At 40.7% G+C, this 26,197-nt stretch overlaps 1 protein-coding gene across 1 annotated transcript in view; it reads left to right on the plus strand.

The window, feature by feature from the left end:
• The window catches only part of eys (eyes shut homolog), a 366,564-nt gene that overhangs the window by 296,763 nt on the left and 43,604 nt on the right, over positions 1-26,197 (plus strand). The window contains exons 43-44 of the mRNA XM_050070471.1: positions 7,623-7,773; positions 23,736-23,844. Of these exons, the coding sequence (XP_049926428.1) occupies positions 7,623-7,773; positions 23,736-23,844 (260 nt within the window). The remainder of the gene's footprint in view (positions 1-7,622; positions 7,774-23,735; positions 23,845-26,197) is intronic.

The following is a 26,197-nucleotide window of genomic DNA, read 5'->3' on the forward strand; positions in this document are numbered from 1 at the left end:
ATTAAGTCTACTCTGCTCTGTATTCCATACCCGTATTTACAATATCTCACCGCTGCAGCATAGGGAAGCCAAAAAGCAGACTGTGCGCCTTGTCATGAAAGGAGATGAATGTTCAGAAAGCATATATAGAGGGCACAGTGGCTTTTATCTAGTAATGCTTCCTGGCTCATAGTGCACCGTCTTTTTCACATCAGAGGATAGGAACTGAAAAGAAAACTCCAGAGATCAAACAGACAAAGTTAATCAGAAGAGAACCAAAAGACATGCATTGAGATGCGGAGAATCTCTTCGCCAGACCTGCTCCTTATTCTCCGCTTCCCTTTTTACACCTCTCCCCGAAGCAAACATGTAAGTCTCCCCCTGGACTTCAATTGTCAGATCGAGAAGAGAAAATACGAGGAGGTGGGGAGAGAGTGTGGGAGAGAGAGCAAGAGAGAGAACAGGTGACAGGCACTGACAAAAGGACGAACGCTCTGTTAGGCTCGGTGCAGGAGTAACAGGGCCATGGGGACAGCGGGGAACAATATCCTTACAGAAGAAAAATAGGAAAATAAAGGATGGGGCAACATTGACGTCGATAGTAAATAATATTTGTCAACAAATGAGTTATGGCGCTAAGCGTAAACAAATGCTTTGAAAAGGAGACAAGGGCTTATTGTTGCAGAGGGAAGTTGCGTCTGTGATTTTCGTTGTCTTTGCTGCTGCATTCATTAACTCTCCCATCTCTATTGAATCAGTAGTTTAGCAGTTATAATAATGATAACTAATTATATGCCAGGCATAATTATGTTTCTCATGTCCTTTATCCACACAAACATGTTTTGGTTTTATAGGTGTTCATTTTTTTATTTCTAATTTTGAAATGTACAGAAAATACACTCACTGGCCACTTTATTAGGTACACCTTGCTCATACCGGGTTGGACCCCTTTTGCCTTCAGAACTGCCTTAATTCCTCATGGGATAGATTCAACAATGTGCTGGAAACATTCCCCAGGGATTTTGGTCCATATTGACATGATAGCATCACACAGTTGCTGCAGATTTGTCAGCTGCACCTTCATGATGTGAATCTCCTGTTCCACCACATCCCAAAGGTGCTCTATTGGATTGAGATCTGGTGACTGTGGAGGCCATTGGAGTACAGTGAACTCATTGTCATGTTCAAGAGACCAGTTTGAGATGATTTGAGCTTTGTGACATGTTGCGTTATCCTGCTGGAAGTAGCCATCAGAAGATGGGTACACTGTGGTCATAAAGGGATGGACACGGTCAGCAACAACACTCAGGTAGGCTGTGGTGTTTAAACCATGCTCAGTTGGTACTAAGGGGCCCAAAGTGTGCCAAGAAAATATCCCCCACACCATTACACCACCACCACCAGCCTGAACCGTTGATACAAGGCAGGATGGATCCATGCTTTCATGTTGTTGCACCAAATTCTGACCCTACCATCTGAATGTCACAGCAGAAATCCAGACTCATCAGACCCAGCAAGGTTTTTCCAATTTTCTACTGTCCAATTTTGCTGAGCCTGTGTAAATTATAGCCTTGTTCCTAGCTGACAGGAGTGGCACCTAGTGTGGTCCTCTGCTGCTGTAGCCCATCTGCTTCAAGGTTCGACGTGTTGTTGATTAAGAGGTGGTCTTCTGCATACCTTGGTTGTAACGAGCGGATATTTGAGTTACTGTTGCCTTTCTATCATCTTGAGATCAGTAGATCAATAGTTCAACAGGTGTACCTAATAAAGTGGGTGTATTTTAATTGAGGAATTTTCTGCAATTTACTTAAACATTTTGTAAATTTGCTAGCTAGCAGCTAGAGGTAGCGTGACTTCATTATCTGCTCATGATGGCGTAACTTCACTATATTTTTACATAGCAAATAGTAGGCTAATAACCTTTTAAATAATTAAATAAATAAGAAATATTAAAATTATATATATATATATATTTGGCCATTGTGGGTTCACTGCAGTGGGAAAACCTCAGACTTAAACATTTCAATGTCTCCCAGTGTTCAAGGTGACTTCATTTGCTGCCACTCTGCTCCTACCAGCGTCACAAACAACATGGAGAGACCCGCTGCCTGCTTGAGAGCCATAATCCTCCTCCACTGAAAATAAGCATCAAATGAAAGCATTAAACATTGCCCCTTTGCTTGTTTGTTACCTCAAGTTGCATTTCAAGTTGTTCCTTCTCTCAGCCACAAGAAATGTATGCGCTGCCAGAAAACAGTCCCTGATAGACATAATGTTTTTGGCAGTATAACATATTTGATGGGTGTTTCCATTATATTTTCGAGCTTTCTTGAAAAAGCTCCCCTCGCATCTGAAAAATGGTTTTAAAATATCTCTCTCACACACCACAAACAAAAAATTACTGTGTCAAAAATAATAATTTGAGAGGGGGAAGTCAAGGTTGGGAGCGGAGTTTCTTTGAATAAGAAAGAATCACTAGATGTCCTTATTTCATGCCACAAACTAAAGATTTGCTTGCAAGAGAGGAACATGAGATATTTTCAGTGGACCCTCCTTCTCCATGACAAGGTGCAGTGTTTACCAAAAAAATGTGACAAATTACTGTTTACCTAGTAGAAGCATGCCATCAGGTTGTGGAATGCAAAGAAGTAATTACATCTGTAACCAAAACGGTAATTATAGAAATATCAAATGACAAATATGTGAAAGAAAATTCTGGTGCAACTTCATTTTGGTCCTCACACAGGAAGCTGAAATGTATTATGCTCTCCAGCTGTTCTCCAGAGCGCTGCCGACACAGTTTGAATTCGACATTAAATCAGGACGTTTAGTGATGGTGTTGAACTGGACTGCATTACGTAAACATTGCTAGCTGTATGTAGACAGGGAAGCCAAAAAATTAGAAACACCTTTAAATATATAGTAGTCCAAGACAACAAAACCTTAAACTATGACATTCGCAATATTGACTCCCTTTCCACTTTCAAATCCCGTCTGAAAACACACCATTTAAAGCTGGCATATTCGGTCTGATTAATGGTGACACACATATTGAGTCTTGCACTGATGATGATTTTATACCTAGGATTTATAACTGTGATGTTTATCTAGTAATTTTATTAACTTTTATTTCATATTATAGAATTGTTTGATTTTATGATCCATGGATACATTGCTGCTTGTGTTTTAACTGTGTCTTGTACGGTGTCCTTGAGTGCTCTGTACTATTATTATTATTATGAGATTGTATAAATGTACATTTTATTCCAAGTGAAATTACTTTACAAAGGAGCAAAGACCATTAGAAGTGTACAAACAGTACATGTAAATGCCACACAAGGTTTTTCACCCAAAAGGTTACATTTTATAATCACTTCTAAAATCAACAGGAAGTGAATGCTGAAATCTCAGGACTGGTGAGATGGGATCAAATGTTGTTTTTCGCCCACTGTCTTTGTAGGCAGAGCAATGGAACTAGTTAACCAACAAGAGATGAAAACTGTAACTTGTTTATTTAATTTATCTATTTCCATCTACATGTAGCAGGAAGCCTTTATGTGATGTTTTATAATAGAGCAGTTTTGGTAATGTTGCAAACATGACTCACCATAACATCCAGGTTTTTGACCTGTGTGGGAATTAATAAGTCCAACAGAAGAACCTGTTTGCTGCTGCTGCTTAGGTTTGGCACTAATAATAAATCCATATCTTTGTAGTTGTTCAGTTACAGGGACATGTTGGACATCAGTTTTTATTTCTTTAAGAGACATGAATATGTACAACTAAGTGTCAGTAATATAACTATAATAATAGATGTGTCTCTGGATGATATGGTCTGCTGGCAGCTTTGGTCCAACTAAACAGCAGGGGACCAAGCATTGATCCCTGGGGTACTTCCCATACAAATTCAACCTTTATAGACATAAAACTACTGAATGACAGACTGTCAAGTAGGATGTAAACTTACAAAATGATGCAAGCAAATAAAAACGTTTTAAAACATATTTTCACTCCAGTGAATAACACTTTGGCCTCCTTCTTTGTCCCTACTGCTGCTGCTACTTTATCAGGGAGCAGAAGTCCTTCGCTACTATAGAACAAGCATAAAGAAACGGTGGATTATCTGAACAAGATATTCCTCCTGTGGTCCATTTTGCAACAGCGGTTAGTAATATGGCCCTGTTAAGTGCATCCTTGTTGAGTCCTATGACAGGGAAGACCTGCAAGTCGGCTTAGAGAATGCAGTATCAGAGTGCAGCATATTAAGCTAAGCATAGCCTCCCACCGACAAAGAGATGGGGATTTTCTGGATGCCCTTCTTACCCTGGAGGAATTGTTGAGAGCTTTCATATCAGTTACCGTGCAGCCTTGAAACAACAAGCTCAGCTTTTGCACCATTTTCATGTGGTGGCCAAATCCTCCACCCATGCCGTTACTTCAGAGGTGACACACACATTGTGAAGACTCAAGGCTACAGCCCACACACCTCTGTCCAAGTCCTAGCCTAGTGAGCTACAGGAACCTATCCCTCTTACAGCCCTGGCTCAATTATCATTGTCATTGTGAAATCCAAAGGGTCAACAATGCAAGTGTTGCGCCTACTCAGTAGCTCCCTCTGGGTTTTTGGCTCTCTGTCATTTTCCCTAATCCAGCTGTGATATATGCCTGGTTGGAAGAGCTGAAGCACTGAAGGTCTTTCTAACAGGGCAATATTCCCGTTCTGCCCTGTGCTCTGCAACCTTGTCTTCCCTGACAGTGGCACAAGAGTGGCAGGCTCTTTCTCCTTCTCTGTGTTCCTTGAAGAGCTGCATTCTTATGTTGCCTGCCCTCTTCTCATGTCCTCATAGACAGCAGTGAAGGACTAGTGTGCACCCTCTCTCCATCTCCCCCCGAAGACCCTTGTAGCCTGTGTGGGAGGATTAATGCTGTTGCTGTCTGTCGCTCCCCCACTGCACTGTCTCACTTGCAAGAGACTCTGTGAAAACCCAGCAGAAGCTCCCATTGTATTACTGGAGTCTGGGAAGTGGCATATCTAATAATGACATCCTGTCTTGCAGCCCAAACTAGCTGTAAACAGAGACAGTTTCTGGTCTTCACTTTCCTGTTTTGCAGCCAAGACTATTTGGAGCATGGAGGAAGTTTTCCCAACCATTGAATAGAAAAGGAGGGAAAAAAGATGCAGGGTTTTTCATCATTCTTGTCATGTGACTTTCCTGCTACAGCTGTGATTGTACCTGCCACATCACAAACAGCACCTGGTAACCAGGCTGGATCAGACCTGCTGTACCTGTCAGCCATGGTGTAAGGAACTGGGTGGACAGTCTCCTGCTTGTTACCTTTCACCTCCCTTATGGAAAGCAAGAAACTTTAATAACAAGATCAGTAGATTAGAGTAACCACTACTGGAACATGTCAATTTAGGTGGACAGATGTGGATCTTTCCTTTCTTTCCTTGAGGCAGACTACCTGCCCTCTGCCAACCCATGACAGTCCATACTTGGATATATTTGCATGAATGCCACAGCCATAAAGGCTAGTGCAAATCCCTTCTCTGTGTGGGAGTCTGACCAAGCTGATGGTTATCCTAGTAGCCACAGACAGCATGATGGCTCTGTGGTACACAGAGATGTTCAGCTCATATTGGTGCAGTCCTGATGCACTGTACTGTAAATCATTATCAAAGGTGAACAGTACTTTATCAGACCAAGATAGCTTCCCCAACATGTGCTTTGTTGTCCATCCTTTCAGTTTCCACAGGTGGTGTGAGGGAAGAGGAGACGTGTTTACTTTCATGAAGGATCTACTAGAGATTGTCTGACTCATTGGGTGTAGACTGTGGCTATAAGCATGCCATTGAACAGCTTTTTCTATCTGCGTATCACCATTTTCAAAATCCCGCTATGGGAATATAAAACAACCTCCCAGCTAACAAGTTTTGACCAAGATTTGGATCATCTACTGTACTAAGGCATGCCTGCTTTGCTCTGTTGGTGAATTGTTGTAAAGATCTATAATAAATAAAACAACTTGTGAAGGCACCTCGAGAAAAGCCCAGACTGCGTCTTGCAAAAGTCTCATGGCCGATCCATGACCAGTCCATTTTCTTATGTGGCCAGTATGTGTTCATTTGCCACATCTTTTTATCCAGGCAGCGTCATGCCTGGATGACTTCACCAATGTACCGAATAATTCAACTTAACGTGAGCTCTGATATTGTTGTAATAATGTTCTGCAAGAGCCACATCCAGCTCGCAAATCATCTGTGGGTTTCACAGGTGAGCTCCTTCAAAGCTTTAGGTATATTAAGGCTTCACCTCTAGGATACTGATGATCAAATTAGGTTTGCCTTTTATAATCAGATTATAAAAGTTGAATCACAAAGTCAACATATGTTTTTTACTGTTTTCGTTTGCATTAAATTTGCCATTTTTAATGACAGTGCTTGTCTCCCCACGTGCTAATGTTCCACCAAGACAAATTCCCCCCAACAGTATTTTGCAAGAGCAGTCACTGAATCCTGACCTTAGCATCACCCAAGATGATTGTGATTAGTTTAGAAAAATACGAAAAAGCCAGAGCATTTTTCCCCTGTAGCAGAATGATAATTGGTGCTTCCAGACCTTTCACTAGTGCTGACACTGCTGTGGAGATAGGTCTGGCAGCACGAGACTACACTAGAACAGGTTGTGCAACAACGATCTCTTTTTGTCTCAAGTGTTTCAGTCGGGATTGGTTTTTAGTCAGACCTCTCTACCCTCTCCACCTTCTCTCAACCATTTCCGACAAGCCCTTGCAAGTGGAAGTATCCAGTAGAGAGTTCTCTCTGTACCTCTGTAAAACCTGATGGTGGTTTTCCAGACCTTTTAAATGAGCTCTCTTTAAGCCCTTTGGGTACTGTTCTGTCTGGTTATTGTCTTATCTGTTGTCTTGTTACTTGTCACTTGGCAAAGAGTGACTGACCTGCATGACATTTGGTCCAACCAAGCTCAGTGCCTTAATTAAAAGTAGAGTGGTGTTGCATGTGGACAGAAGATGTCCTTTGAGGCTTTAGATCATTTAGATTCCATCAGTTCTGTGGAAGATCTGTGTTATCAGTTATTCTTAAAGACGTATTGGTTATGTGGAGCACACAACAATGTAAACGAGATTCTGTCTGCCTATCTCAACAAAGGCATACCATCGGCTGTGCAATGGCATTTGTTGGTAGGCAGGAATCTTCCGTCTGGTCTCCATTTGCCGGGTATCGATTACAACAAGCGTGACCTTGTGGTCAACACACTGACATTTATCAGATTCTTTTCGCTGGGTATGTTTTGGTTCCTCTGAGTCCTTCTTGCTTAAATTGGTGCAATATAGCACCTGTTTGCTGCTTAGCAGGGCAGATGGATTGGAATTGACCCTGAGCATAATATAATGACTTACCACTGTGCTCGTGTCAAACCATTTTCTCTCTAACCATATCTCCATCATCTGCTTGTTGAAACACTTTTATTTCATTACACACACACCGCAGAGACTTGTTTTGTATTCAGTATCTTGAGAGTCTAAAGTAATGTCATAAATTTGCAGCATACATAATGTATTGAATTTGGCAATACAAGAGAAAGAGCCTCTTTACTAAACATATTTGCTTACCATTTCAGCTCAGGAGCAGAACTTTGGGGATCAGTTCCTGCATGTGTTCCTTCAAGATGGAAGCCCTGTTGCTCAACTTGGGTGTGGTGGCAGTCATGTGTTGAATGCAGCTGCAGGACAGAACATCAATAATAACAGATGGGTCCCAGTCACAGTCCGGTAAGATATGTTTCTCCTACTTTCCTCTCCATTACATGATATTCCAACGGCAAAGTCACTATCACTGTCTTAAAAATAACACTCATTTTAATCAGTTTTGAACATTTTATTGCCCGTGATTTTTTAAACACGACTAATAGCCTTGTTTTAATAAGTCAGGATGTCTTTGTGTAGACAGAGCAGAAGTACCCAGTGTAAATACAGAATTTATCACTGTTAAGAAGCCATCAAGGGCAGATAATATAAAAGCTAGGAAGAATAAAAAATGAACTCTTTCTGACTGTAGAATGATACACCTTTCCAGATTTATGTGGTTGATCTCTGCACCATACCAATCAAGTCTTACAAAAGCCATCACGTTTTGTAAAATATAAGTGTTTGTTCAGAACTCATGTAAAAAGAAGAGAAAAGAAGAAAAAGAAAGCATGAACAAAATCAAAGTGAATCAAATTCACCAATTTAATTCCTATTTAGCCACTGCCATTATAAAGGAACTAAATTGCTTAACTCAGTTTTTGAAAAGTCTAAAAACAAGAAAATTAAAAAAACAAAACAAAACTGTTCATTTAAATGTGCACATTGACCTATTTAAATACTTTAAAAACATATGTAGTGCTCAGTGCTCCCCAGTGTAATTATGTTCAATGCGCTTTTATCCACAAAGTAGTGTGTCATGGTTTCTTTGAAAATATTGTGGTATTGGAGATTAGTCTTGGTCTCAAGACCGATCTCAAGACCACTTTTTGAAGTTCTCAGGCTCGTCTTGGTATTGACCACATTTATACTAGGTCTTCTATAAATGCGGTCTGGGATATCACTAAATTGCCTGTGCAAAAAGGAGTGTTGAATAAAAATGATGAAGTTGATTTTAGCTCCGTAGAGTTTGTATATGCGCACATAAAACAAAGTAATTCCCACACATAAAATTCACCTCTGCAATGCCTTTTGATTATTTTACTCTTATGGTATGCCTGTACATACACACATGGCAATGAAAGAGGTGAATGAGGAGAAATATGTGTTTGTTGTCTGTGGGTGTTTTATGGAAATGTGGATCTTTCAGATCAATTTGAGGAGTGCCTCCTGTTTGCATGTTTCACATTTTATCATTAGTGTGTCATGCCGTGTGGGACTTGATCTTGACTCGGTCTCGCCCTGCCTTGGTCTCGGTCTTGGCCTGGTCTCGACCCCTCATAATCTTGGTCATGGTTAAGGTGGTCTTGACAACAACACTGCTCTTTGATATAACCTTGTGAAGCTTGTCTGTCCAGTGTTGATCAGAGAATTGATTCTACAGTGATACAGAGGTGCAGTTAAAGCTCACTACACAAGACAAATCCCAACTTTAATACCCTGGATCCTTGTGCACCCCTGGAACAGTGCACTCCTTACATGTATCAAAATGTCAAAGTTATATAAACAGTGAAAATTGTCCAGTAAGTTGGCAGTATTGGTTTTAGCACGGTGATTACTAACAGCCAGCAGCCTCCTTTAGAAAATTAAATCACATTAATTTTTTTTAAACTTATTTCAGTAAATCATCGACATACAAATTGTTGATTGTATGGGACTGATGTGCTACACAGAGAGTTTATAGCTATTGCTAATTTTCAGCTCTTCTCCCTAGTTGGGCTTTTACATGTAGACCTAAAATTGATGCATGAAATTGATGCAATGAAATTCACCAGAATGCAGGAAATTAAGTGTTTAATGCACAAAAATTCCTGGCTGAGGACCCCCGTACCACCAGTCTCATATGTGTCCTCCTGCCACCCCCCACCCCCATAATGATTACAACTTACCTTCTTTACATGAACCTTATCATGCAAGCATAAATAAGCTTTTTTTCCCAGCTTTCTTTAAATTAACACAAGCAAATACCGTACCTACATGCTAGATAGTGCACTATATATTAGACTGTGGTTATATTTTTTTGCGAAATCTACAGTGTCCTTGTTTTGATCCCACAGAAAGAGGCAAAATCTGCTACTATCTGTTGCCGTCAGGACATCTTGTAGATCACTTGCAGATAGCTCGCAGAGAGATTTAGGGTCATTACTTTTGATATTCAGTCTGCTGAGAAAATTGGCCATTTCGGCAAATAGTTGTGGGGCATTTTTCCGTAAGTGGCTCAGGCCCCCTAATCTTGACTGCATACAGTCGACAAACCTTACACCTTCTGAATAACCCAGTCATTTTCTTATACTCATTCAGAAACTGTTATGACCTTTGGGTTGCACTGCACATAGTGCAATACTTTAAAAAAGTTGCACAGAAAATAAAGACCATCTTCAAGCTAAGTTCAGTGACCCATTAGTGGATCCATTAACACTGCATATCTCTCAGATTATTAAAGTTAAACGTCTAAAAGGGAGTGCACATTTCACAACATTAAATGATTTAAGATTTCATTTAGCAGTACAATTACATGCATAACCGGTACTGACAAAGTACATAATAAAATACTGTCTCACTGAATCATATCAATCCATGTACAGAATTCTGCCTTTGCTGAAATTAATGTTACATTTCGTTTGTCAAAGCAATAAATGAAAATTGTGTCCATATTCAAACTGATATGTCCAGCTATTAGTGATGAAGGTGATTTTTTTTGCATCTTAAAAATGTTTGATCCCAGATAAGATGCACAGCTAACAAGTTGTTTCCTCACAACACAAATTTAGATCGAATACATAACATGATACAAACATAAGGAAATAGCCCATTATGGAAATGCCTCTATGTTGAGCCTTGGGAACATGGTGTACAGTGCACGAACTGAATAACTCAGCTGGAGTCAGATGGTTATAGCTTAGTTAGTTGACAATGCAATAATGAAAAGCAATTATGTCTGCCAGCTTCCCACACTTGTCACTAGATTTAGCAAATTTCTTTAGACACCCCCCGGGTGAAATGATTTCTTAAAAGCCACAAGCAGCAAATGTTGCTCCTCTTTTGGATTATCGGGGAAAAACAGTTGACTCTTGAGCATTTGGCAACAGATTTGGTGCCAAATGTTGAACCTGATCCACATGCATTCACACTACTTGCTCGTCTCATCCACATAGGTCTGATCACAATGCTTCCCCATGCACAGCTGATCTTCTGTCTCTGTAGTGCACACACAGGCTTACAGCTTAGGCACCGTGGGGCAGAGGGAGCCAGTGGGAGAAAGGAGAGAGAGGGCCTGCTGCTGAGCTCTGCCTCTATTTATTCTTGATCGGTTCAGCAATTTTATTCATATGCAAATGAGTGAATGACATCATCTAGTCTTGTTTGAGCAGTGAATACCTTCATTCCTTGGATGGTGGTTGGCAACACTGAATACAGCTCTTACATGCCATCAATGTCTATGCAGTGCAGGGCAGGGGTTGTATTTAACTAGAGGAAAATTTCCAACCTTTTATGTGAATATCCAATCTGTGGATGGTAATGTAAATGACTGAGGCAATAAATTCCTTAGTGTGTGCAGAGAAAGCTGAGTTCCCCTGCTCACAGAGCCATGCCAGCAGTGCCTACATGTACCAGGATGCATTGTACACAACCTTCTCACCCATAGCTATTAAAAAACTCATATTGCGATAATTTGACAGATGTTGCAGCTTTTTTGCACTTAATTTCACCTTTATGAAAAAATTTCAGCCCCTGCAATTTGGATATTGCACTTGGCCATGTTGCAGTTTCAGTAAAATTTTGATTAATTGTGCAGCTCTATAGCCCACTAGCCTCTAGCTATTTCTTTGTTGGCCAAAATATAGCAGTAGGTGACAAAAATACTCACTCAATGGTTATCTGCCCTCGACCGTGCTGGTCTTGGTTGTCTTTTCCAGTTTATCCCAAGGTTTTTTTTTTTTACGGGTCTGAAAAGTGAGGCTAATGCGGAAGTGCCTTAAACCTGCATTCTTTCTAATGGCCAGCAGGGGGCAACTCTACTGGTGCAAAAAGAAGTCTGATTGTGTACAAGTCTATGAGAAAATGACCCTACTTCTTACTTGATTTATCACCTCAGTAAACATTTTTCTTATAAGTTTCTGGTCTCAGTTGCTAGTTTGAAGTCTTCTTTGATACGTCATGATGTTCAGTTTGTAAATTATGGTTCCATTTAGAGTAAAATAGATGACAAAGCAGGGTATGTTTTAAGGCATGGCTACTTTATAATTGACAAGTCACTACCACTGTGGTGACCTTGGGGTCTCAGTCAGATCCACCCCTCACGCCAAAGAACCAAGTTTGCATTGGCCAAAATGCCAAAGTTAAGGTTTCAAAACAGGAGTCCAGAAATCAATGGGAGGCGCTACAGTGGCTACACTTCTTTTATACAGTCTATGCTTTACCTAGGGGATCTTAAAGAGAGATCCTGTTTCTGTCGGCATCAGAAGGCAATTTGAGCAAAGGCACCACCAGTCGCTGTTTGTTCTGGGCAGCTCAGGTTCTGAAGGGTCCCTGTCAGCTATATTCTCTTGCACAGCAGTCTCTGCCTCTGTCCACTGCATGTCTTTGGCCAGCCAAAACACTGAAGTATGTATTCTCATCCATGACATCAGCACCTCCAAGTCTGAGGCCAAGTCCAATTGTCCCATCTGGGTTGGGAGTGAGTTACTGCCCCTAGCAAGGGAGTTCAAGTATCTCAGGGTCTTGTTCACGAGCGAGGGTAGAATGGAGTGTGAGATAGATCAGCAGTTTGGCACGGCATCTGCAGTGATGTGGGCACCGTGCCGGACTGTCGTGGTGAAGAGGGAGCTGAGCCAGAAGGCAAAGCTTTTGATTTACTGGTCCGTCTACATCCCAATCCTCACCTATGGTCGTGAGCTCTGGGTAATGACCAAAAGATCATCACATCCAGAGGGAGCTTTGAGTAGAGCCGCTCCTCCTTCGTGTCAGGGGTCAGTTGAGGTGGTTCGGGCATCTGATCAGGATGCCTCCTGGGCGCCTCCCGTTGGAGGTGTTCTGGGCACATCCTACTGATAGGAAGCCCCAGGGCAGACCCAGAATACCCTGGGGGAGTTACATATCTTGTCTGGCCTGAGAATGCCTCGGGGTCCCCCAGGAGGAGCTGGAAAGCGTTGCTGGAGAGAGGGACGTCTGGAATACTTTGCTCATCCTGCTGCCTTGTTACTGCCTTGTTAGATGGATGGATCTATGACATCCTCTGCACTCATATTTTTGGATGCCATTTTTGCTGTTTGAAACGTAGCCAGTTTGTAATACAAGGAAAAAGAATAAGGAAGCTCTGTTTTTTAATGGCATCTAGAGCACGCCCCCCTGGCTACCTGGAGGCGAAATCCAGCCTCTAGTTCTTTCTGCATCCAACCATGTCACTATCACATCAAATGACGCCTCTAGATGCAAGAAAAACTCAGCTGTCTTGATCAATATAGTTTATTAATTCAACACTGATTGGCAATGTACATAAAAAGTTGGGAATTTTCCCTTTAACTGTTAATATTCCAAGCTCCAGTGACCAAACAGATGAAATCCAAATTGCCTGATGTCACTATAACACAGACTCAACTCCCTCTTCGTTCTAATTTTTCCCTCTTCCACCATTCACACACGCTCTTCTTTTCAACCCACCAATCTTATTGTCATCTCGAGCACCGTTCGGATGACACACCGCACAGCAGAAAAGAAAACATTTGCCTTTTGCTTTCATTTTTGCTCTGATGCAGCATTTTTGACATGAAGAAGTGCTGTGACACCTCTGTTCAACATGCCGCACCGTGCTATGAAAATAAGCACTTTGCTTTTTGATGTTTTTCCATGCTGGGCTTTTAAGCACTGTAGTTTCGGTAATGATATAATTGCTCGTAGTTACGCGGATGAGTTCGAGGCAACACATTAAACGACGTGGTGGGTTTATTTAAATGACATTAAAAGCCCTCTAGTGGGTGGTATACACAGCTGTTGCTGCTGCTCAAATGCTGTAGCTCTACATTGTTCCCTCTCCAGTATCAACACAACTCAGGTAATATATGTCAATAGATTTAATAATATTTATATGTTCCATAGTCACACAGCATGTAACGCTGTGAGGGATTAGGATTTTTTGTTTTGGTTTTTCACCAGCCCTATTTGCAGTTCTGTGTGAGCCACAGAGGAGCGCTGTTCAACAGTCTTACAGCGCTCCATCTCACTAATCATCCTCAACAAAGGGATGAAAGACATTGTGAATATTTAATCAAGAGTTTATCAGCCTGTTCTGACAGTAAACATAATTGAATGAATCACATTTTCCTTTTGTGGAGCAAGATTGCAGTGAAATGATCAGAACAATCCAAACAGGCTGCCATATACATGGAACATACAGGGTAGGCCTTTTGCATTTGATTCACATCCACGCTATCATCTGTCTAAAACTGCAGTCTGTGTAGAAACAGAGGGTTTGGTTTGAAGGAAGTGGGATATTATAGCTTGTATTTATTCAGGCGCACTATCAATAGTTATGCAGATTCTGTGAATGTAATGGTGTTACGGCGCATTGTGTATTCCAGTGAAAGGGTGCATAATGGACAGGCAGATTGATAGTAGATGTAAAACACTCAAAGCATTACCATAGCGTAGCAACTTTATGTTTTCTGTTTCTGGAAATATTAAATTTCACTTTTTTACAATTAAATCTACAACCCATTTGTAGCACTTCAATATAGACTGTAAAGTTTACCAAGAAAAAAGGCCATTGCTGAAATGCCCTGTGCTGCCATATAATTTCACAGAGGGGAGTGTGCAGGAGAGAGGGTGTGCCATTTTTCATTTGAGGAGGACGTGTTTGTTGTCGGCTTGGTTTTTTGATGTCGGTTAAGTTTTCCTTTGGGGATGTTCGGGGGCAATACTACTACGATTAAAGTTTGAGAGTGGCAGACTCCAAATGCTCCCCCGGTCATTTGCGAGGGTGTGTACATTATTGGTTGAATCCCATTGTGCATAGCATTCACTGTTGGAGTAATTTTCACTCTCACAGAAGTCAAAGATCAACGAGGATGACACATAGCACTCTGCAGCATCACATTTCTTCCCTTGTCACAGGTGAACTCAGAGTCCCTGCCAGATATGATTATTCAAATTTATGCCACTTTTGTGGGTGCTTTTTTTTTCTCTGCAGTCAAAGGAATGAGAGTGGTGTCTCAAGTACAGCTCTGACTTACTGGGAATATTCTTTTTTATGACAGAGGATTTTTGTGTCTCGAAACTCATGGGTTTTGATGTTCATGTCGATGTCTTTATACACTGTCATATTATTTCTGTTTAAAAAGCTCTAAATATTTCATTTCAGCAGGAGCCGTGCAGGAATACCTGGCCATTACATGGGCAATTTTCTCACAGTTTTTCAAACCTCTTTGTTGGATGCTGTTGAAATGCCAATGTAATGCTTGATCACGGAAAGTAAAGGGACCAAAATACCTCGCCGGTATGCTTATTTGGTGATTGGACAGAGTATTGTTGCATGTCTTTTTTCTTTTTTTAAACGCAGACTTAAATTGCTCTGTGCCTAATAATGTCTGATAAATTGATTCAAAGTGCTCTCACTCCAACCTAAAAGCACTTGCAGCACCACTCTTCTCCAACAAAAACATATGGTATCTTATTGTAAGACATTCATTTGTTGGATTATTAATGTGCCACTTTTATAAATGGGCCATTTTTCAACTGTGGTCCATTTGGGTTTGGAAACTTTAAAAAACCTAAAGCCCTATTCACATTAGACTAGTATTACCTTGAGACCTCTCAGTACTCCCCCATGTTTGTGTTTCGTGTGTTACATTCACACAGGGTGAGCACAGTTTGTATTTTACTTGAATTTACTGACATTATCCCTCGGATATAATGTGTCAGTTGTAACTCTGCTCCACACAACACAGAACCATCAGCAGTGATGCACAGTGTTAACCTCCTGTTTACTTTAAAATATGGGTTAAACTAACAGAACCGATTAGGGCTGCCACGATTAGTTGACTAATCGATGACTAATCTACTATTAAAATAATCGGTGACTATTTTAGTAGTTGACTAATCGGTTTGAGTCATTTTTCATAGAAAAGTACTATAAAAGTACCCCCAAAATACTCTTACTGCAGCTTCTTACATTCAGATATTGGCAGCTTTACACACTCTCCCGTGACAGTGAACTAAATCCCTTTGGCGTGAGTATGAAACAAGACATTAGATGACGTAATTTTGGGGTTTGGGCGAGACAGACCGACATTTTTCAACATTTTAACACATTTTTCGATGAAATGATTAGTCGACTAATTGAAGAAATAATCGACAGATTAGTCGACAATGAAAATAATCGTTAGTGGCAGCCCTAGAACCGATTCTGCCATACATTTTCTCGTGTTATCCACGTTTTGCTCCTCTGGTGGATTTGAGCTTGCTTTTTCTGGAACAGGCCTCCTGCAACCAAAATGCTGTCAAAACTTTCATTTATAATTGTCAATGCAGCCTCTGTAACCAGATTCTTGCCAAGGAAAGAGGCAGAAACAAGGTGTGGAGAAAACAGACAACCTGAAAACGCTTTTCATGGTACTCAAAGACACTTAACATCAATTAAACATCATTCATCATTCACACATTAAAAGCCGCTTTGAAAAGATGAGTTTTAATGAGTGATTTGAACCGGGAGAGGCTGGTGCAGTCTCATATGTGTTTGGGGAGAGAATTACTGGGATGTTCACACACCACTAACATTATCACAGGACCTCTGTGTTTGGCAAAATGTGGCAGGTAATTTGCATTGGAATTTTTACTTGACAAATTACGAACATGGCCGATTTGCATTGGACTGAGATCACAGATGATCTCTGCAATTATACAAATTACCAGAGGTAATGTACCACTGTAATTGTCATGACCATTACCATATGTCTTTTCCATCACAATCTACCAACTGATGAAAATGACTGTTGTGGAAATGACAACTAGTCACATTTTTTAAAAAAGCTTGTGATATATTAGCTTGCTAATGTCCGTTTTAGCATTAGCATATATACACAAAATACACAAAATAAAATAATAATAATAATTTCTCCAGTCACTTTGAGGCGTCCTGTTCTACATATCTACCAAGTTTAGTAAAAATCGATATGGCGGTTAGGCCTAGATAAGAAATTAGCTCTCTAGCGCCCCTATTTTGTTTGATCGGTCAATAATGGAGGGGTCCCCTCAGATTATGTGTGGTCACACAGTATTTTCAAAAAATTCAAAATGGCGGAAAATCTCTCTCATCGGAAGTTATGGGTTCTTGAGGCAAATTTGTTCTTCATGAGGAGAGGCATCTCTGTGCAAAGTTTCATGTCTGTACGACATACGGGGCATGAGATATGCTCATTCAAAGTTTGCAATTTCAGCCGGCTGCTATAGCGCCCCCCTTTGGCCAATTGATGTAATATTGCTTCATTTGCATCCTCCCATGACCCTCTACCACTGTGCCAAATTTCACATGGATTGACCAAGTCAGTGAGGAGAAAAACGTGGAACAGACACACACACACACCCACAGACAGAGTTTTCGTCATTATATAGTAAGATATTACAACACACATTTTGTTAAAATGGATATTAAAGTGTTATTTAAACATATTAAATTCAAAATTAAGCAGGGTTGAATGTCTCAAATCTGGCTCAGGGACAGAGGAAATAGAGCAGAAACCACACAGAAGTCTGTTTATCACTTTTTATTTAATAAAAAAAAAAAGACTGATCTACCATGTCATTTTTATATGTTCCATTTGGTGTCAAGTAGGTGCGACTAAAGAATAGGAAATGTGGTTTTCTTTTTCTTATTTCTGACATAGACGCAAACGTTGTGATCATTGAAGAATCACCCAAACATGATACTTCCCTCACAGACATAAAGCCAGCTGAAGCCGAGATGTCCTGTTTTTTATTTCTTAAAGGTCAATACAAGCTCCATAAACAGTGGATCCTACAACTCCTATAATGCAACTCAATAATGACATTTGTCTGACGTCTCACTGACAACTAACTCAACCCCCCAAGTTTGCAACACTGGCCTTTGGTTGAGAACTCGAAGGCTGTAGCCCAGTCCAAGATAACCCTGCTTACTTCATCACTGTTAATTTCCTCAGACTTTAAACAGCTCCTCCAGAGCCACAGAGCACATCACACAAATGTTTTCAGAGGCTGAGTAGCACTCCTTGTGACAAGTACGCTCATCTCCTTGTGTAAAATCGGTGGAGTGTCCCTTTTTAAGCCACCTTTGTGTGTGAATTACCTTATTATTTAAAAAGCACTGCAAAACTCCAATAAGCCCTTTACATTACACATCTCTGAGTCACCCAGCCTCCCCTGCCTCGAGTCTCACATCTCCTGAAGCAATGTCTTCTTGCTTTAACAGCTGAAGTCCACACACAACACAGAACAGCACATCTAAAATATGGAAACCACTGTGTTGTGGGTGATGCATTAATAAATAGTAAGTAATATGTTGTTGTGCCTGTTACTTTTCACTCTAATGTACTGAAACATTTGATAGTATTATTTAAAAGTCTATTCACTGACCACTGAATATTGTTTTGATGTAAAAATGCACATGTGGGTGTGAAATGTTGCCTAGCAACAGCTGCTGTAAGAGGAGGAAAACAGACGAGTGCTGTGAGAAGAAATTTCAAAGTAGTAGCAAATTTCAGAACGTCTGAGGAGTCTGAGTTCTTTGAATGAACGCCAAGAAACTCAGCGTTGTGAGTTGACGTTCGGTTCAGGTCAGAAACGACTGCTCGTCTCTGTAAACTCGGCCAATAACACGCTCGCTGTGAAGAAATAAGAGGGCAGTTTAGTGTCAATCTACCTACTCTGCATTTTGGTACACGTATGAGCATGTGTGCAGGCTTACAGGTAAATCAGAGGTAAAGGAATGGCTGCTGTAATTAATGTTTATCTGAGTAATGTGTGAAGTTACCCCTTTGCAATTTGGAAAAGTAATTAGTAAACAGCCATTGATTACTTTTCCTGAACTTCACGCTAACAGTGGACAGAAGCCATTCTTTTCCACTTTCTCAGTGGGATTTAATCGCTGGGAGAGTGATGAGGAAATAACATTTATTTTGGGGAAGTGCCACGCCATATGTGCCACTGGGTGAAAAGTGAGTTCTTAATATTGAGCATTTTGTCCTTAAATCCACATCCTCTCCACACAATGCCAAATCTGAGGCAGCGTATGTTTATCAATCACACAGCATTCAGTGTGGTATTGACAAGTAGCCCCATGAAAGATTCATTGAAGAGGCGAGCAGCAGCCCTGCCCGCTCACTTGGAATTTCTTTTGTGAAGCCACAATGCTAAGAGGCTTGCGGTGTGCTGTCTAATTGTATTGCAGGAGATATAATGATAGAACACAGGCTACCCAAATTAATTGAGGCTTGCCAGTCACAGCACAAATTATGCAGCAAATGCTGCAGTGCTGCGTGTGAGAAAGTCACTGCACCAGAGCCAGAGCAGGCATCACAGTCAGTGTAGGTGTAGATTATGGTCTGATACAGAGCTTGTTGCACTTAAGGAAAAACCTACTAACAGATCCCTCCTGACATCTTGTGCAGCCGGCGCTGTGCTGCGATTACGCTGCATGATTATAAATTGTATGGCTTCTTTCTCCCTCTCTGTTTTCGATCATATTTGATGTATAACTCTACATGGTGTTGTGCTTAAAAAGGAATATCAAAGTAACAGGTGGTGCTCATCTTCCTTATATATGTAATCTGTGTGACCCATTTACATTCTGTCTGCTCACAGGTATGAAACACTGAGCACAGCCTCCACTTGCAGAACTAATAGACTCTTGACTCTAAATCACTAAATTACTTGCGAATTATAAATTCACCACCAACGTGTTCCACATTATCATTTGCTTTTGTAAGAATCTGAAATATGATTAGAATAATAAGCCACTTAGAAAAAAGGAAAAAAAACAAAAAACGTTTGCATCTTGCCTATCAGCCAGTGGAAACTGTTGCAAGGGCACTGGCGCAGTGCATGATGTTTTACTGCCATCTGTTGCCAATACTTTCAGATGTTTTATGCAATAGTAATATTTTAATGATGATCCTCCCTCATTATTAATTTTCTGCCGAGGACTGTGAAGGAGGCGCATTCAAATAGGATTGTAAAGACAAACACCTACCATCAGGTTTAACAAATACCTCTGTGTAAAGGTGCCGTGCTGAAAATATTTGCAGGGTCCCTTAACATTGCAGGTAATATTTCAGTGGTGATCCTCAGGAAAGTTGCAGTAATGCAGTTGTACTGAATTAGTCACACACCAGACACGGTCTAAATGAGGATGTTAGAGATGACAAATCACTTATGATTAGAGCATTAGCCAGATGAAGAAATGCATAAATGATGATTGAGTAAGTAAAAATGATCACAGCCATTGTGGTGGTGTGTGTTTGGAGGAAATGAAATATTCATACGTTTTTGTGTTTGTTTACCCCAAGTTGGGAATTTGCTATTGTTGGTCCTGTGAGACCCAGCACTGAATGGTGCACAGGGAGACCAGTAAGAAATTACATAGTGTTTCATCTCAGCGTTAGACAAACCCCGGCCTCTTTTTCCTTCTGATTCACTCCTAAGTTTGTTTGTGTAATAAAGTCCGTTGCGGCTTTGTGTTTGTATGTCTGAGTCTGTGGTGTGTGTGTGATGACTATGTGGGGCTGTAAGGCGCATTCGTGGCTATGTAGCTACTAGACCAAGTAAAGTAGTCATAGTCATCTTTATAAATAGACATCTTTGCCTTAGAGCAAGACCCATGTAAATTAGCCTGGTGGAGCATTCAATGTGCTCACGAGAGCTCATCAAGTAACATCATCCTGTTTGCTTAGTGAGCATGCTCTCTGTGTCTCATAGGGAAAGTCTTTGCAGCATTAGCAGGCCAAATAAAAAGCTATTGTAGTAAGCACCAATGTGTCTCAAATGCCCTCAGAGAGAGGGAGTATTGTCACGGTGTTGTGATGTTTTATACCTCAGCAACTGTCCGTTTTTGCTGCACAAATACATGGATCATAATTTGAATCAATTTAGTCTTTTCATTAGGATCTTGTTGTATTCTTATGGCTTGAGAATGAACGGTGGGGCAGTGTAGTATTTGCTAGAAAAGATAAAAACAACACATGAATAAAACTACTAATAAAATACAGACTCCACTAACACCGATTACAAAGCACATGGGATAAGTTAACCTTCAGGGCTCTCTGAAAGAAATGTTTTCATTCTTACCCAAACCATCATCTTTTTCCTGAAACTTCAGGGCTATCTGTGGCTTAAAGCCCCAAAGGCCATAAACATGGACTAACAACATCGTTCAACAAAAGTATCAAATTCAGCTCATTAATAACTGCGAAGGTTCATAAATGAAACAACTGTTTTTTATCAGTGACCCATTATTAGCTTTAGCATGTTTACATTGCATAAATTAGCAGAACAGCTAGCAGACTTTTCCTCTACTCTCAGCTTAACAAATTATATGTTACTATTTTTCGTACTCGCTGCTGCATCTCGCGACAGACCAGTTCGGCTACATTTTAATCCTGCATGCACATTTTTTCAGCCAAACATTGTTGAATCTGAGCAGCTAATGTTGCTGTAGTGAGAAATTAGCAGGATGAGATGCCCGACCAGGCTACGTAACAGAATTGTTTACATACACCATGTGCTCTGTCTGTTGACATGTATTTTCTCCGAAATCCAAACTGTTTCCACAATATTTTCCTCATCGTCTTTTCTCAGTTGCTTGCCATCTGCCTGCCGCTGTTTGACGGTGACACAGACTTCCAAAATAAAAGCATATTCTAAAGATGACGGTATGGATCAATGTGTTCACTTTGCATCGATGATATTGGATCATTGATCATTGAATCAATGTATCGATCAAGACAGATGGAGCGTTACACCCCTACTGATGACACGCACAAAATATTCAGTTTTTTGCCCTTATTCTGAAAAAGACAATATCCCTGTTTAGCTGTTTCACATGGCAACTGTGCATACTCTGATTTACAGTGCTCTAACATGTCATTTATTGCTATCATGCTAATATATAGAAATGTGGAGCGGCTGGAGCAGATTGTCATTTTGCTTCTTTGCTTCACCAAAACGGGATTTTCTTAGTTTCCAACTGGTGGCGGACTTGTTCAACTGTGCAAACGCAGCCTCCACCTCTCAGTCCCTCAGCCACCTTCTTGAAAAAGTCCTGGTTACAGAATTCATTCATATCCAGACACCTGTTAATATCAGTGTCTGTCATAATGTTTAGAAGCAAATGTGTTTCTTCTTCTTCTTTGAGTCCTTTTCTTTGGGTATGCATCTGTTCCCCAGCCTTGTTGGCAAGTCTGTTTGTGCACAGCGTATCCATGACAACGCATAGAGCCGACTATAAACAGACAAGAAGCCTTGTCTCGCAAACTGCAGTAAGAACCCCAGTAAGGACATATTCTGAATGTGTTGTATACATGTCCAAAGAATGCTATTAAAGCCTGAATAAACCCACATCTTAGTCGGGAGATGCTAAAGTCAGAAAATGGCCTAACTCGCTGTTTACGTGAGCCGCATCAAATCCAGGATATTGTCATATTTGAAATGATAGTGGAATATTAGTGTGCATGTAAACGTTCCCAGTGAGAATGGGAGAATGACCTCAGAAACACTTGGCACCTCAAAGATGGTGATGAATTAGACGTCTTCTCTGGCTGCAGTTCACGTTTACAGTCTTAAGTACGCCTTAATCCATCTGTGTTTGTGTGTGTGTGTGTACAAAGCAGCTCTCATGATTTCCATACCTGTAATTAGTCTTACCTGAAGTTGCATGCGTGTGATTGCCTCAGGGAGGCGTCCTGGAAGGCTGTTTCAAATTAGCAGGAGGGCGATTGCCCTGATTGTTTCCATCTGGCCATTAAAGCAGACATTTGAGTGTTTTTCGCTCATTGACGGTGGTAAAATTGCAAAGAATGGATGAATGAATTTTGCAGAATCAGATTTGCAAATAAAAGTGTTACGTGTTCACAGGCGAGCAGTGATAAACCTACGGAACAAAAAGTGCATCATGTATATTACTCCCTCACAGTCATGTTGATGTGCGTGGCGCAGAGTGTACAACCCTTTGCATAATGTACAGCCCTGTAAAAAGGCTGCTATTGTATATTGCCAGGGTAAAGCCAATGATGAATTGGAGAGAGGCAATCACTTGACTTTGCCAAAGCTGGAATATGACACAAGTAGACCAGCTACTTAACATTATGGCTGCAACATTAATGACTAGTGCAATTGTATATTTCCCCGGGGAGACACAGAGGGTCAAATGATAAAATTGTCTTCCTACTCATTAGGTTTATAATGTATATCCAGTTTGTGCCCTCGTTTTTTTTCATTAATTAATCCTGAATGACATAATGAGCACTTTCACTCATACTAATGTTTTTCCAGGCTGATTTGTTTCCTTAGTATTATCATTGTTGTTATTGCTATATATTGCTTGATCATGTAAATTCAGCTGGTTCTGACTGGTTATCCGAATCTGCGGTTTATTTGCGGTGTATTTACAGGTATTTCTACGTGAATTTCATATCTGCTGAGAAACACAACAAGTTAAAGAACATCACCGCAGCACTGAGCTGAGACCTATTTCTGGACTTATTATTTAAATCCAGCTGTGGAAGCCGTTCTCTATTTTTGTTGTCTCTCATGGGTGTTGGGCGGTAGCGTGGGATACAAACGCACCATTGCCTCTGGCACTATCCACCAGTGCATAAAGTTTTTCAGAAAATACTGTGTAACGTATATGCAGTCATACATTTTTATAGTATAGTCTCAATGGTCACATTAGCAGCTTCATTGCCGTGACTGCTCTGTCTGTCTCTCCGTCAGAATATTTTTCATGCTTTGCTGGATTTATTGTGAGTATCAGATATTACAGACCCCGGTCTCTCTCTCTCTCTCTCTCTGTTTTCTCTCAACAGATACAATCTGCCTGTTGGCAAACAAGGAGGGTCATGTATGATTGAAATAGCTGCAGATAATGGCACAGCTCAGCGTCTCGAGGAGTACATGTCACACCCCGTGTCAGAGGTAAGCTGACCTGCCTGCAGTCAAATCAAACCCCTTTGTCACAGCCTGTTTCTTACATTCACATTTTTAACCCATAATCATGTGTTTGGTGTCACCTTCTTGTTACGGTTCAGGTTCTTACCTGATGAACATGTTTATTAAAACATATATAATCTGGCATGCATGACTCCAACAACAATGCAGTGAAAAACATTAGATATAATTTAATCAGACACAGTGTGTTTTCACAGAGAAGTACAACTCTGTTTGTGATTAAATTTAATTTTAAAACTATGCATAGCCCCACTATAATTATGCATTTGTGTTTTCATTATTCCGAGACTTACTTGTCACTCTTAAGTTATTTAATACATTATTGTTTCACTTTTTTTGCAATCTATTTTGTTCTTTTTATGTAACTGAAGTGGGTGTTCAGACAGAAACATCCCTGTGGTGGGGGTGTTGCTTCAGGTTATTGTGAGACATGAAATAATCATGAAAATCCCATGAAAAGAATTTAAGAATCCAAGCGTAATACATTTATGAATTTGAAACATGTATCAAGTGCCAAATCAATGCACAGCAGTGTATGATATTATGAGTAAGGATTTTATCCCTCTGGAAAGTTACCTTTAATAAGGTAACTTTAAGGGGGCGACAGTAGCTCAGTCCATAGGGACTTGGGTTGGGAACCGGAGGGTCGCCTGTTCGAGTCCCTGTCCGGACCAAAATATGGAGCGTGGACTGGTGGCTGTGTCACCTCCTGGGCACTGCCGAGGTGCCCTTGAGCAAGGGACCGAACCCCCCAACCGCTCGGGGCGCCTCACCAAGGGCAGCCCCCTCACTCTGACATCTCTCCACTTTCTGCATGTATAGGTCCTGTTTGTGCATGTGTGTGTCTTTTGGACCTGTGTGTAATTGACAAGCAAGAGTGAAAACATTGTATTTCCCCTCAGGGGGATTAATAAAGTAAATAAATTTAAAACTTAACTTAAACTTAAACACCATAAGGTGAGCAGTAAAGGTACAGCATTCATGTGTGTTTGTACATATTTGATTGGCCACCACAGCCCCTAGCTGGATGCTGCATTCTGGCACAAGCTGCCTGTTATTGTTCACTTGCCTTTCTTTGGCACCCCTTAACCTTAAATCAAATGGATGCATTTTTGGTCTCAAGGCAGCCCAAAGATCACTTTAAAGAATTCAGAATCCAGCAAATGTACTACATCTAGTGCACACATTTTGATGCCATGAAAAATGTATTGGTAGCGCCGAGTATCTTTGATTAGACAGTTTTTTGATTGAAATTGTAATTTTTCCTTTTTTACACTGTGTATACAACATTTAAAATTTGGCTTTTGCTTAATGATAAATGTGTTTTTTTTCCCTTAAAAAACATGAGTATGTTCCTGAAAGCGAGGCACTGGGTAAAAATATATTGTCTTGGTATTGTTACTTATTCTCAGGTATGTCATCACCAGTGTAGCAAAGGTTACTTTTGAAATGTGATTACAGATTACTAGACTACTAGACTACTACCCTATAAAAATGTATTACATAATCCATCTTTTTTTAATGACTTCATCAAAGTAATGTAACTTAATACATTTGATTTATTTTTTTGATAGTTTGTTTAACAAACCTTTTAAACTGGGCAAGAGAACCAATCGAAACCAATACTCAAAATGTGAGCGCACACTGCCAAATGATTGGATCTTGTCTGGATGTAGAGAGCCCCTTGTATTGAACACTTCATGGTGTTCAATACAACACTTAAATCACACATCAGATCTTGATTAACAAATTACTCAAGTTGAAAATCTATACTGGTGTGCACTGTATAATTTGCTGAGAACAAAATGATGTAACAGCATTCAGTGGAAACCAAAATCATCAACCCACTGAGGGCTGGATTCAAAATCACACCGAAAATCGAAGTAAGAAACTGAAATCACAGACTGATCCAACTCATAATGTGACTCAGTGGTGTGTATGGCCCCCTCGTGCCTGTCTGCACTCCCATCAACGTCTGGGCATGCTGCTGATGAGTCAGCAGATGGCGTTCTGGGGGATCTCCTCCCAGACCTGGATTAGGGCATCAGTGAGCTCCTGGACAGTCTGTGGTGGTACTTGGCAGTGTCAGATGCACTGATACATAACGTCCCATAGGAGCTCAATTGGACTTAGGTCAGGGGAACGAGAGGTCCAGTCAATAGCATCAATGCCGTCGTCATCCAGGAACTGCCTACACACCCAGGGTCCACTGCACCAGCGTTAGGTCTGACAGTCGCTCTGAGGATTTCATCCTGGTACCAGCCTGGCCACAGCAGTCAGGGCACCGCTGGCTATGACATGGAGGTCTGTGAGACCCTCC

This window comes from Epinephelus moara, chromosome 19, assembly GCF_006386435.1.
Source record: "Epinephelus moara isolate mb chromosome 19, YSFRI_EMoa_1.0, whole genome shotgun sequence".
NCBI classification, from domain to species: domain Eukaryota; kingdom Metazoa; phylum Chordata; class Actinopteri; order Perciformes; family Serranidae; genus Epinephelus; species Epinephelus moara.